Source organism: Megascapheus bottae, chromosome 5 (genome assembly GCF_031878675.1).
Source record: "Megascapheus bottae isolate mThoBot1 chromosome 5, mThoBot2.hap1, whole genome shotgun sequence".
NCBI classification, from domain to species: Eukaryota; Metazoa; Chordata; class Mammalia; order Rodentia; family Geomyidae; genus Megascapheus; species Megascapheus bottae.
The window spans coordinates 33,896,877-33,910,682 of NC_143513.1; the positions used below are offsets into that span (position 1 = coordinate 33,896,877).

Sequence of the window (13,806 nt, forward strand, 5' to 3'; positions counted from 1 at the left end):
ACATCAGCAAAATGTCTCCTAAGCTATTACTACTTAAATATATGTTTTCATCCACTGAAGTTAGGAAGTAGTCTTTTCTATTGATAAAATTCTTGTATTTATGGGAAAAGACATCTAAAATCTAGTAAGGAAAATTTAAATGATAATAATTTTATTTAAGTAACACATTGCTACAGTTTTTTTAATTTTACCAGGACTTCATAGGCAGCATTACTTTTCCTCCTTACTTCAATAGTCACATTGAACATTATGGAAAAAATATTGAACATACGATTTCATTTAAAAAATCAACCTGGAACTTGATTTTTTATGTAGTCTGCTGCTTTTTCTACATGACTTATTATTTATTTTAAAATAATTATACCCAATTATATCTCTCCTAATTACATTTGACTTTTATATTTATTATTTATAAAATTTACCTTTTAATAAAAGTGAAGACTTTAAAATCTAATATTTGAAGTCAGAAAGTAAATGACATAGGGACTACTACCTCATCTATCTCTGTCTTCTATCTAAAATTGAGTTTCCTAAGATTGTGACATTATTCAAATTTCTATCTTGGGAGACATTTATGGGGTTAAAATTGAGAATGAAATGAATAGAAAGCTGAAACATGATGCCTCTGTTTTAGCTTTAATGGGCAGGGAATCACATGCTAAATAAGGTCTTTAGCAACATGATATTTTTGGCCAAATGATGGATATCATGACTTTTTGTTGTTACAAAAGGAAGCAATTTATTTAACTTCTTACTTTCCTCCCATTCCTTGTGCTTTATTAACCTCATTTCATTTCCATAAATTATCTGACTAAAGGAGGAAATAATTAATTGAAGATTGCTTTCTTAAAAACATTATTTCTTGTCATCAACAGCTGCAACATATTGTAACATTGACCTACTGTGGTGCTTTTAAAATAATTTTAATATTTAGTTACTTTCCATTATTTGTTAACTATTCAAACTCAGGAGAATTTATTGTGTAAATTTCATAGCTTCACCCTTTTTGGCTTACTGGTAAGTTCCATGATGAAAGATTAGATACAACACAGTTACTATTAAAATGTGAAATACCTTTTAGAATTGTTTTTTGAGTGTGAATGCTTTTTTCCTGGATACTTACAAACTACCTTTTGTAATTTAATTCTCTGGAGGTGTGAGGAAATATGTATGTTCCTATTCAAGTCTTTCTGTTTTCATTATGTCATATTTAGATTTTTTTTAATTTTCTGGTTTTTCCTTATCTCAAAAATCAACTTCATAGCATTATTAAATTAAATACATCCTGAAATGTCTCCATCCATCAGTAGTTTGATGAAATATTTTATCACAAAGTTATTATTCTTATGCCTTTTAGGACTGACTAGGCTTTAAAGTAAATCGTATGCATAATCATGACATCTATATCTCTGTTTTGTGGATGAACGGCAGTTACCTAAGATTTCATTTTTTAAATCTCAAACAGTTATGTGCTATGAATTCATAGCTGTCTTTCTGCCAGAATTACTGGATCAATTACTATGGGGGACCCAAGTATAATGACAATTGTTACAAGCAAAATTCCAGTGCTTTAAGGAAATATGCAAAAATTGTGTTTTACAAAATATTGAGATAGCAGTGTTTCATATGATGACTGTGGAGAAGAGGTCAGAATTTATTTTATCAAGGAAGCTCACTAATGATTTTAAATTGTGGATTAGTAATTTAAGCTTTCAACAAAGCGATGTCATGACTGTCACCTGGTGTGTATATAATTATTACTTTGGATAGATTTTGTGCTAATACGTAATAGATAAATCAATAAAAGATAGATAGATAGATAGATAGATAGATAGATAGATAGATAGATAGATAGACAGAATGACACAGTTATAGAGTGCTAGCCAGATAGTCCTTGCTCATGTGTGCAATCCTAGTAATCAGAAAGCTGAGATCCAATGGGTCAAGATTAGAGGCCAACTAGGACAGAAAAGTCCATGAGACTCCATCTCCAATTAACCAGAGATAAAAAATGTCAGGTTTTAGACTTATCTCAAGTGGTAGGCAAATCAACCAAGCATGTCAAGAAGAAACAATAAAACATATGTTTTGCATAGACTATCATTGCAAATCTGTAATATGTTGAAGATATTTTTTGTAATTCTACTATTTTTTTTCAAAAAGCAAATAGAAGATGAAGACAATGTCAAACCCACATACACAAAGCAGATTAACTTGTAAAGGATAAAATCAGTTCTGAAGGATGTTTTTTGTTTACCACAAAGTTACAAGTATCTGAAACAAAAGTTTCTTATGAAATATAATAGAGGATTTTCATAAACCAATGAAAAGGAAAAATGGGACCAAGATTTTATTTCTGAACTTTTAATCTACTCTTTAAAGAGAACTCAGGTATTTACTAAAATTAGGCCAGAAAAAAATATCCTCCAATGGTGAACATCAAAAAATCACTACAGGGCTGAAAGTTTGGCCTAGTGGTAGAGTGCTTGCCTAGCATACACGAAGACCCAGGTTCGATTCCTCAGTACCACATATGTAGAAAAAAGACAGAAGTGGTGCTGTGGCTCAGCGGTAGAGCTCTAGCCTTGAGAAAGCCCAAGGACACTGCTCAGGCCTGGAGCCCTAGTTCAGGACTGGCAAAAAAAATCACTATAATGCAATAGACTGAACACTAAGCAATACTATGACATACACACAGTGACTAAGGCATAGAGTTTCCTTATGGGCTCTCTCACTATTGGCTAGGAGGAATCTCTCCAAAAAGAACATAATACTAACAATTATTCACACACTGATCCTTAGCAACGGCTCTCACATCAACTGATTCAACCCAGGGGTAATTTTAGTTTACACACACTCTGAAAAATGTAAGATTTCATATCTTCTGGAAATCTTTAATTAACATTATATCCTTGATTAAACTTTTGGGTTGGATAGCATAACTGTGAAGTCAACACTAAGAAAAGTCCTTAGACTACAAGATGCTGTTGTTTACATGTTTAAAGTTTGCTTTAACAAATAATTAGATCAAAGTATACTTGACAAAAAAAAAGCATAGACTACGCATGTGGGGAAACATGACAAAATAATTTCCACTTTATTAAAGAAAGAGGAGTGTAGGAAGGAAGTGGATAGAAGTAAAGGAGAGAGAGAGTAAGAGGAGAGAGAACCTTCTTTCTTTATTTTGAAAATATTTGTTTAGAAAGCATGAGATGAAAGGAGATTTATAGTTTACAATTTATGCAATATGATATCTGAACATCTAAATGTGAGGTTACTTGTTTGTGGCACTCTGAAATGAATGTTCTGGTTCTATGTTGAAATAGAATGAACATACCAATGTTTTACTATACAGCTATTAAAACAAATAGCTGAACCCAATGGAAACTTACCTTTTATATTATGGCTGATGTCAGCAAATCCTAGCAAAACATAAGAGAGGGGAATCTCTTAACCAAAAATAATAAAAATAAAAATACTATCTCTGTGGGCTTACTATGATGAACAGTTGTTATGACAGGCATGCAGCTTCACTTGCTACTAGCTAGAAGATATTTTTCTTTTTGCTTATAGAAAGGAGAAAGAATGAGACTTAATTATTGAAGTAAATTAGTTGACACTAAGCCAATGAACTAAATGAACCAGTCTTTGTTACCTAATTCATGTGAGAAAGAGTGTTAGTGGCATCATATTCTTGAAAAAAAAGTCATGAAATATTATTCTACTACAATAAAAATAACTTTAAATAGGCTCTTAGTGAAATCACTTAGAATAGAATCCATTGTAAGGAAGTAAAAGATGAAGTATTTTCTTTTAATGTAACAAAACATTTTGTAGGAAAATAGTTATTCTTTCATTACTTTGGGAAAGGGTGGCTGTCACAGATGAAAGTTTTGAGGAGAAAATTGAAAACAGAACAAATTTTTCCTTAACATAATTGGAAAGACACTCAAACTGTGATTTTGAAAACAATGCACTCATTTTTTACTGGTGGCCTCCTCTTTCTCATTACTTGAGGTACATGTTCTTTTTAGCCATGTGTCAACTAATGTATTGAAGGATTTAAACCGATTTCTCTTTGAGAGAGCTAATCTATTTGATAGTAATTTAAACAGTTCATATGAGAGACAAGTCAGTTATTGCCATAAATTTCAAGATGAGCAAAACAAGCTTAGAGACATGTCTCTTCAAAGAGAAGAGATTTGCATATTTCTGAATCTACTAGAGCTACCTCTATTAACATAGTGTCAAATACATTTTTATCAGAGAGATTAAATGAAATATGTATTGCTAAGAAGAAAATGATTTCTTTTTATTTGATTTTATTTTTAGGTTATTATTATTTTTTTTTTTTTTTGCCAGTCCTTGGCTTGAGCTCAGGGCCTGAGCCCTGTCCTTGGACCTTCTCAAGGCTAGAGCTCTACCACTTGAGCCTCAGCACCACTTCCGGCTTTTTTTTTTCTATGTATGTGGTAGCGAGGAATTGAACCCGGGTCTTCATGCATGCTAGGCAAGCACTTTAACCACTAGGCCAAACTCCCGGCCCAGATTTTTAGTTTTTTATTGTCAGGGAGATGTACAGAACAATTACAAGTACATATGTAGGTAATGAGTATATTTCTTCTTGAACATTGTTACTCCCTCCAACATTTCCTACAAGTGTATGCTATGTAAGGGTTTAAGGAAAATATGTTTTCAGTATAAACTGAGGATAAGACATTTTAATTGTTATTCTAATAATTATGCATAATTATTCTAATTATTCATGATAGTTCCTGAACCAGAGAAGACATTGCAGACATTGTTGGACACAGTAACTCAATTCACCTGGAAACAATGTCTCACAAATGAGAACAAAACCATTCAGTGTGTTTATTCAAGTTAAGATACATTAAGATTTTCAGAGGGGTCTTCGTTGTGGGTGATATATGTGTCCAATATTTTAAAAATGTGACTTGACATAGTGTTACATTGCAATTTTTACATTGTCTTTTATCCTGTTTCCATGGAATTTATCTTTTCAGCAAAAAAAGAACTAATTCCCTCTATTAGCAATTTTATTCTATACCAAGGCTAACCGAAAAGCAGACATCCTCTAAAGCTCACATCCCTGGAGATAACAGAGCGTGAACTGCAGCAGGTGAAAGTTAGGAGATGAGGGTCATTCGTCATGCAAAAGGACTGAATATAAGCAGCATTTTGGAAAGCTCTAAACCTACTGATAGCAAATGCTATGGGTCATGCTAGATGAAAATGTTAAGGTGATCAAAACAAGAGTAAAACTCTCATGGAGATGCCAAGAAAATGGTGGGGATACATTTATTTAAAATAAAACCTAACTGAGTTTCAAATAGAGAGCAAATTTTTTTTATCTGTCTGCACTGTCAGTTTTCTATGTATGGGAAATCGATTTATTATTTTTAAAATTAATTTAATGAGTTCCAGATTGCACAAAATGTCATAAAGGAAACAGGATTATAGAATGTAATGTGGAGTTTTGTTCTTTAAAAGAGCTTTACCTAGATTCCCTGTGTCTTACTTTTGATCTGAGCTGTGTTTTACTTACCACATTGTAAGAGGTTATATCAAGGGTAAAATAATAGAAACTTAATCAGGAAACATGTTTTGGTGTTACTGCATTTTATTACATATGGGAACATATCTCATAGTCCAATTCTTGAAAATAATAAAAGATGTGTCCTTTTCAAATAAAGACAATTGAAACCACATTGCATAATTATGTGTCATCCTTCCAAGCCATCTCAAACATCTCACACCAATCAATCTTCAAGAAAAAAATGGCAATTATTTGGAGGTTACTGGTAGGGAGGATAAACTTTCTGAACTTTCTTTTCTGTAAAACATTAGGTAAACATTATTGGTTTTTAAGTTTAATTTTACAGATGAAGAACAAAATCACAGAATAAAAATAATTTTTTCAGAAACAGATCCTTCTTCACCAAAGTCGAGTCCCAACACTTTTTCTATTAAGATTGGCAAAATACATACTGGCCCCATTATTCTGAGCATAGGTCTTTGGATGAAAATAATTTCTTAATAGTATGATCATGGTATACATGGTCATAAGATATGCAGTACTGATTTTTTTTAGTGCAATACTATTTACTGGTAAACTTAACTCTGCAAATGCTTTATACAACCCATAAGAAAATGATTATTCTCTTTAGGTTGGCAATTGAAATCTAAAAGCTTATATTATTGACATTACTGCCATCTCCAATCAATTTGAAAATAACTTCCAGTTTGGCAATAGCTTATCTCCTGCATTTCCAAACAAATACTTTGCTAGGTTAAGATAACATCTCTAACATTTCTTCATTTCTTGTCACTGTCCAGATAATCACCATGGCCACAGCTTGGAGGAGAGAATCATCTATGGAGTAGAGAATAGTAGCACATTCCTGGAATGCAGTCCGAAGTCTCAGCGAGCTCTGGTTTACTGGCAATTCCAGAGGCGAAATGAAGAAAAAAAAGAAGAGGTAGTGGACTATAATCCATCCTATTATTTCAGTCTAACATGCATGGATAAGTAACCCCACTATTGTTGCCTTGAATGGAAGAAAAAAATACTCAAAACTCTTATCTTTCCTTACTCAACCAGCCACTCATTTGTTATACAAATATTCACTGTGGACTGATTACATGCCAGATATGTGGTAGGAGTTATAGAAACAAATTTGACCTGGAAAGAGTTTCTGCTTCAGAAGTAGTTTGAATATACATTTTGGAGTCTCCATATTTCTGTGCTTAGCTCTTACCATGTTTATCAACTAAATGCTTATTTTTATCTCTTTTTATGCATTTTAAAAATGAGATCTTTCCAGTAATTTTAACTTTCCTTCAAGTAAATAAATGATATTCAAAATTATCTTCCTTATCCACAACTTCTTCCTCAAATTGAAGAGGAATGTTTTAGATTTAGGATAAGACAGTTGAGGTCACAGGTTTAACTTTGATTACACTATAGTAGATCTTCCTCCTCTATTAATACATTTTTCCTTTAAAAGTGAGTAGTGCATCTCTATCAAAAATATCTTTGTGAGAACTTCAAGCCTTTAACACTGTTTAAAAGGCATTAAATAAGGCTGGGCAGGCACCGTGGCTAAAACTTTAATCCTAGCTACTTGAAAGGCAGAAATTAGTAGATCTCAGATTGAAACCAGTCTGAGCAAAAATAACACTTCAAAACTCCATGAAAGTCAATGATTGGACACAATTATTCCTACAAGAAGGAAATCATCATATCTGGTAGCAATGACAAGCACCTGTCCTCACAAAGACATAGGGTAGCACAGTCCAGGACAATTCCAATTTAAAACAAGAGCATACCTCAAAAATAGCAAAGCATGAGATGCTGTGTGCGTCTCAATCAGGATAGAGCCGGCATCACCAGCCAGAGGCTCTGGGTTCCTTCCTTCTTTTGCCCTCTTCAGAGTAATTAAATAAATAACCACTCTGTTTAGCTAATTTGTACAATGTATTATGAATTGCAATCACAATATGAATAGTAAGGTAAAATTAGTTCCAAGAGCCAATGTGACATTTTAAGTAATTTTAAGCTATACAATGGACAGAGGTTGATTCATTTTGTATCTTGTCAGGTAAGGCTTTCCAAGTCTCTATTATAATCCGGTTCAAAGTAAAATCAGATTTGATACATTATAAAGCATGGCTGCCTATTGACACCATGCCTTAGACCCCATTAAAAAAATGCTACACTTGAAATCCTGCATCTCTTTTCTTCTGCTTTGTAAGCGGCTATTCTTTTTTCATTTCTTCCAAATCTTATTGGTTCCCTTTAATGCTCTGTTGTTTTCTCATTTCATGGGTATAGCTTTAATTTTACTTTTTAGTATTAAGTTTGTGCCATTTTCATATATGTAGTTTTGAGTCCATAAAAATAAAGCTCAGTCTGGGGTATTTTCTTCTAGATTACCTAGAATCGTTTAAATTATTATAATGCATTCTATGAAAATTGTGGTGCAGTCAATATTGGTCAGTGGTCAGTGCATCTTAGAGACCACACACAGGTGTGTGTGTGTGTGTGTGTGTGTGTGTGTGTGTGTGTGTGTGTTTCCAGATGAGAAGTTTCTGTCATTTTTCTGGAAGTTAGAAATTTTGGTTTCTATTAAACTGTACTTGTATTTTCACTGTCGTGGAGTTCCGTATTGTATTTTTTTCTATTAACTGTGTGTTTTTTTTTTAATTTTTTTTTCATCAGATCAGAGTGGACGATCATATAATCAGGACAGAGCAAGGACTCCTGCTTCGCAGTCTGCAGCGGAAGGATTCGGGAAAATACTTGTGCCATGCAGTGGAGCACGGGTTCATGCAAACACTTCTCAAAGTCACCTTGGAAGTCATTGACACAGAACATTTGGAAGAACTTCTTCACAGATATGACGATGGTGATGGCTCTAAGACCAAAGAATTGTCCAACAGCATGACCCCTAGCCAAAAGGTCTGGTACAGAGACTTCATGCAGCTCATCAACCACCCCAATCTGAACACAATGGACGAGTTTTGTGAACAAGTTTGGAAAAGAGACCGAAAGCAACGTCGGCAGAGGCCAGGACACTCTCAAGGGAACAGTAACAAATGGAAGCACTTACAGGAAAATAAGAAAGGTAGAAACAGGAGGACCCACGAATTTGAGAGGGCACCCAGGAGTGTCTAAGATGGAAACCTCAAACAAATTGAAACTTGCCTAGAAAAATAACTGGAAATAAAATGCAATATACATGAACTTTTTTTCATGGCATTATGTGGATGTTTACAATGGTGGGAAATTCAGCTGAGTTCCACCACTTATATAAATTAAGTCCATGAGTTACTTTCCTACCAGGCTTTCTTCTTAATTCCAACACCTAATAGAGAACACAGGTGAGCTCAGAAGTCCACGACAGCGACTTCATGTTTGCTGGGAGATTTCATTGTACAGGTTTCATGTTCTTCTTTGCCTGAGAAATAAAAATGTCATTTGGCATATAGACATGGAAAGGAAGAAAAAACTGCATCAGCAAAGCCATTTTATTGAACTAAAATTTCAAAATAAACTGCATGGATTTAGTAACTGATGAATATTCCCAAATGTGGTTGGATTCAAGGATATTTTTGTCTACCAGCACTCGTGTTTGTATGTACTGGAGGAGTAAAATAAGTAAAATGATACTGAATGAAATGGTCTGTGGAAATATTAAAAAAAAACAACATAAACCATCCATCATACAGAAGAGAAAAAAAGGAATACACTGATCTACTACTGATGTCTTCTTTCAGCTTTGACCTAAAGATGTATTTTATTAAAACCATAATTTAAATGTACCATGACAAATATGCAGTAAAAATTAGTTGTTTTCTAAACTAGAGTAGGTTTCTTACAGTTATCATGCTATATAGTTTGTTTAAATTTTTTTTTCCAATTGTGTGCTGCTTTTCTTTCCACACTTTTGTTTTCAGTTCTATAAATGGGATAACTGGTATTTCTCCAGAGACATATCTATACAATTAACTGTTAATTCTTCAAATAAAGATATGCTACTTTATTTCTCTGAAGAAATGAAACAAAAGAAAACTTTACAACTCCACTCCCTTTCTTCAAGTATTATTGAAGTTAATTCTAACTTGTGTAATGTTCTTAGAAAACCAGAGAATTAATACAGCATAAAAGTAAAGAAAATTGGTCATTGACTACATTTTATGATATATAGAAGATAAATGAAAAGAAAGTAGACAACACATTTCATCAAAATAATAAGCAGTGACTTTATATAGTATTAACATAAAACATTTCTTAATTCTCTGCTTGAAACTCACATGGTGTTTGAGACATAAAACCTCTGTAATAACTCCAGGAGGAATTATTTTAGCTACTATATGATTTTGGAAATGAGAGAAAAATCAAACCTATTCAGAACAACGTTGTAAAATTGAATTCCACAACTGTTTCTTTCTAAGTCAGCTGCTTCTTATCTCACTTTGAGAAAATTATATATATACATATATATAATATATACACATATATGTATGTATATATATGTATAAGGGTTACATGACTTTTCATGAAAACAGGAGTGACAATTACACAAACTATTTTACAGGACATAACCCACACTTAGAAAATGTAAACTTTTTATTTTCCCATAATAATTTAGAAGATAAAATAAAGCATTTTAAATGAAGATTCTGTTGATGATTCCTTGAGAATCACTGACGTCAAGACAGCAATGATTTTCAGCACGATAATACATTTGTGCACTGTGTTCACTCCTTTCAGGTATTCTTACCTAGATTTTCACCAAGCACAAAAATGAAAATATCCTTTGGCTAATTAATGAAGTGACATTGAAATTTTAACTGTGGTGTCTTGGGATTTTAATTAACTCAGCATTAATTTCTCACCTCAGAACACATTGAATTGTTATTCCCTCTCAGCTGAACTGTTTCACAGATGGGAGATCATGTTTCAGTTTTAATGATTATTCAAATAAACAATTTGTTGACATTTATTTCAAATAAAAGCCAGAAAAGTGCATCATATTTTAGGTTCCATTGACTAATCAGGGTGTTGCCTTTGGAAGTATGTCCTTAAATGGAAGATGAATTGTTAAATTGTTTAAAGAACACACTCCTGTATATAAAATAGTGTTTGAAATATAAATCAAAGAACAGAATGCCCCAAAAGCAGGGCAATTTTTTTTATTTTGGTTTATTGTTTTAACGATGCTAAAACTCAGTATTGTATTTCATTCAAAGCTTTCAGCTGGAACAGATTTATATGTAATAGAAGTATCTTATTTTTCCTAGTCCTTAACAATGAAGGATTTGAAGGGATAGAGATTGGATGATAACCTCATGGAAGCCTTCCAAAATCTAAATGCATTTTGTTTAATGTTATGAGATATCAATAGAAAAATATCATATCCTTCAATTTAAAGTATCAGACACAAACAAATCTACTGGCATGTCTTTATATGCAACAGGTCTATGTTTTCAAAGAAAATTGTAGCTATTAACATACAGATAAATAATTCCCATTACCATCATAACTCTACCAATGTGTATTGAGAGAGGGAAGTTTGCACGGAAAAGAATCAGTGCCCCATTAAATAATTTAGTTTTAATAGACTTTGGCATATGCATGTAAAATCAGAGTTGAAACTTGGCGGAGAGACTCAAGTAGTGAGTCTTGGGCAGATCATATCAACCATCTTCATGTATGAAAATGATGTATCACGGCTAAGGAATTATTATGGCCCCTTTGAAATCAAATGTAAAATGTAAATGCATGCAAATGCACACTTAATGCTTATTTTTCTGTATAATTTAGTGACTTTCAATGGTGTACTTAATACATTTGCTACCTACACATTAGGCAAAAGAGATGTAAATAATTTTGCAAAGAAGAACAGTGTAAAATACAAGTCTTTCTAAACACTCCATTTTAGTGTGGTGAACCTCATTTAAATGCAAGATTTGCCCACACAGGGGACAAAGTGGCTTATGTACTATTTAAGGGCAGAAGATGTGTGCCCATTCAGTAAGCATGCTTCTTGCTAGGTAGCAAGTATGTTCCATATCTGTATCTGTCACTGCATTTCAGATGGGAACGAGAAAACTGAAGAGAAAATGTAATGCAACTGCTGCTGTAAATGATTCCTTCTAGCATGTATTCACTTGCTAAATACATATTTCTTCAAAATATTTGAATTCAGATGTCTTTACTGTTCCCTGTAGCATATGGTGTTAAGGAACATAAGCTTAGACAAATTTGAGAAGCACAGTCAGGTTGCTGCATAATTAGATAACAGATTTCTTCATTGTAGTCATCTGTAAACTGGATTCTATATTTATGGTAATGATGTGAATTTTATGCCCTTTAAATTAAATATTGTTCGTTTTTTGTCATACCAGAAAAGAAAATATGGAGATGAAACTTTATAGTGAAACATTATCATAAACAGTTTGCTTTCATTCAGGAGCTATAAAGAAGCTGAATGATTAGCACAGGCAAGCTTTTACTAATATGGAGTCACTGCTATAACTTTTTTTAAAAGAAGGCACTCTTATGAATTCATTTTGTACACAATTTAAATTTAATAGAAATCTGTTTATTCAAATATATTTCAATTTAACCAAAATCTACCATAGTTTCAGAGACAAACTTAACGAAGAGACTCAACATCACCTTTTGAGTGATGATATGTTAGCTATCACCAGGCCTAATGCCAAAGGCGCCCATTGCTTTACTTTAATCTCTGTTTGTAATTTTAAAGTCAATATTAATATTAGCAAAGACATGTTTTCATACAGAAATACAGTATTTTTAAAGGTCTGCAAAAGACTTTTTCAGAATTCAAAAATTTTCAATATAATATTTGAAGAGGCTATTCTATTAATTGTAATTAATCTATTAATTAATTACCATAATATATTGCTTTATGATTGTTGTATTAAGACAATCATTAATAGATTAATTGATATATTAATTAATAGACCAAAACGACTCTAAATGAAATAGACAATAAAACTGCCTCAAATAGGGCAATTCCACTGCCAGCATAACCAAAGAAAATATATTCATTTCCACCATGCAGATGCACACAGCCAGAGCCAGAGGTATCAAATAACACCTAATCATACAAGAAGATAATGATTTTGAGTGCAAAAAATCAAAGCATCTAGACATTATATCTTGTGTAAGCAGATGCATACCTATTAAGTTTTACAGGCAAATCTTGTTTGGTTATGTCAAGATCAAATAATTGATAAGATCGCTAGGTGACAAGGTTGCTGAAATGTGTAAGTCAGAGCTTACCTTAAAATAAGAAAAACAGGGACATGATTTATCATTATTATGCATAGCGACTCTTTCCTAATTTGAGTAGCCCAGGGAAAAAAATAGCCACATTTTCTGTGCTGAATCTGTGCCATGTACTTTCCTTTCATTGTCTCACTTGTAGTGATGTGATTTGCTTATTTCCTTATCCCTCTTCCTACACTACAAGCTTAATGAGTATAGTCCCTGTCCAATTTGTTTCTGTCTCCAAGGCCTGGCACAGAAAGAGAACATAGTAAAGGTAGAAAAATGCCACTTTGAAGATCAGCAAGTGCCAAATTGGAATTCAGGGAAAAAAATGCTGAAGGTTCAAAAAGAAGAGAAGAATTAATGAGTGTAGAGAGATCATGGAAAGGGTCATTTGCGTGATGAATTGCAAAATCACAGTTTTGTGCAGATGAAGATACAAAGACAAGCATAATTTGGGTAGTGCAGATAAGAAGAAAGGACAGGTCTGAATTTTACTTTCTCTCCCCCCTCTCAAAGAATATTCCAAATAAATAGAGCATTTTATTTAAAGAAGTATCACATTACTTGGGTCCATGAATTTTTTTGCTTTCTCCCAAAGTTCTAGTTGTTGCAAACTATTTTCTCATCCCTGAACACAAGGCTGTATGTTCTATCTCTTCACATTCTACCTCTTATTCCCTCCCCCATCCACCCCTCTCATCCTCTTTGGTAATGTTCACCTTATTTATTTTTACTCACTTGGAGAGATAGGATTGAGCAGTATTCCTATAAAAATCTGCAAACTATTCTTTCTTCTAAAATGTTTCCCCTAGGTCAACCTACCATGCTTCAACTAAAATCATTCCCACAAATGCTTACTTGGGACACTAACTTAGTTGCATGATCCCTCAGCACTTGCAGTTCAAATGAAATTTCATTTATAGGTCACTTACACCAATAGGACCTCATTCATCTAATTTTAGAATATTTTGCCTTAG

General features: G+C 33.0%; 1 protein-coding gene across 2 annotated transcripts in view; it reads left to right on the plus strand.

Moving 5' to 3' along the window:
* The window catches only part of Sema3a (semaphorin 3A), a 415,318-nt gene extending 403,641 nt beyond the window's left edge, over nt 1-11,677 (plus strand). For both annotated transcript variants that reach the window (XM_090332888.1, XM_090332889.1), the window contains 2 exons: nt 6,358-6,500; nt 8,243-11,677. In XM_090332888.1, coding sequence (XP_090189014.1) covers nt 6,358-6,500; nt 8,243-8,698 — 599 coding nt within the window. In that variant the 3' untranslated portion in view covers nt 8,699-11,677. The remainder of the gene's footprint in view (nt 1-6,357; nt 6,501-8,242) is intronic.
* Nucleotides 11,678-13,806: the final 2,129 nt, after the last annotated feature.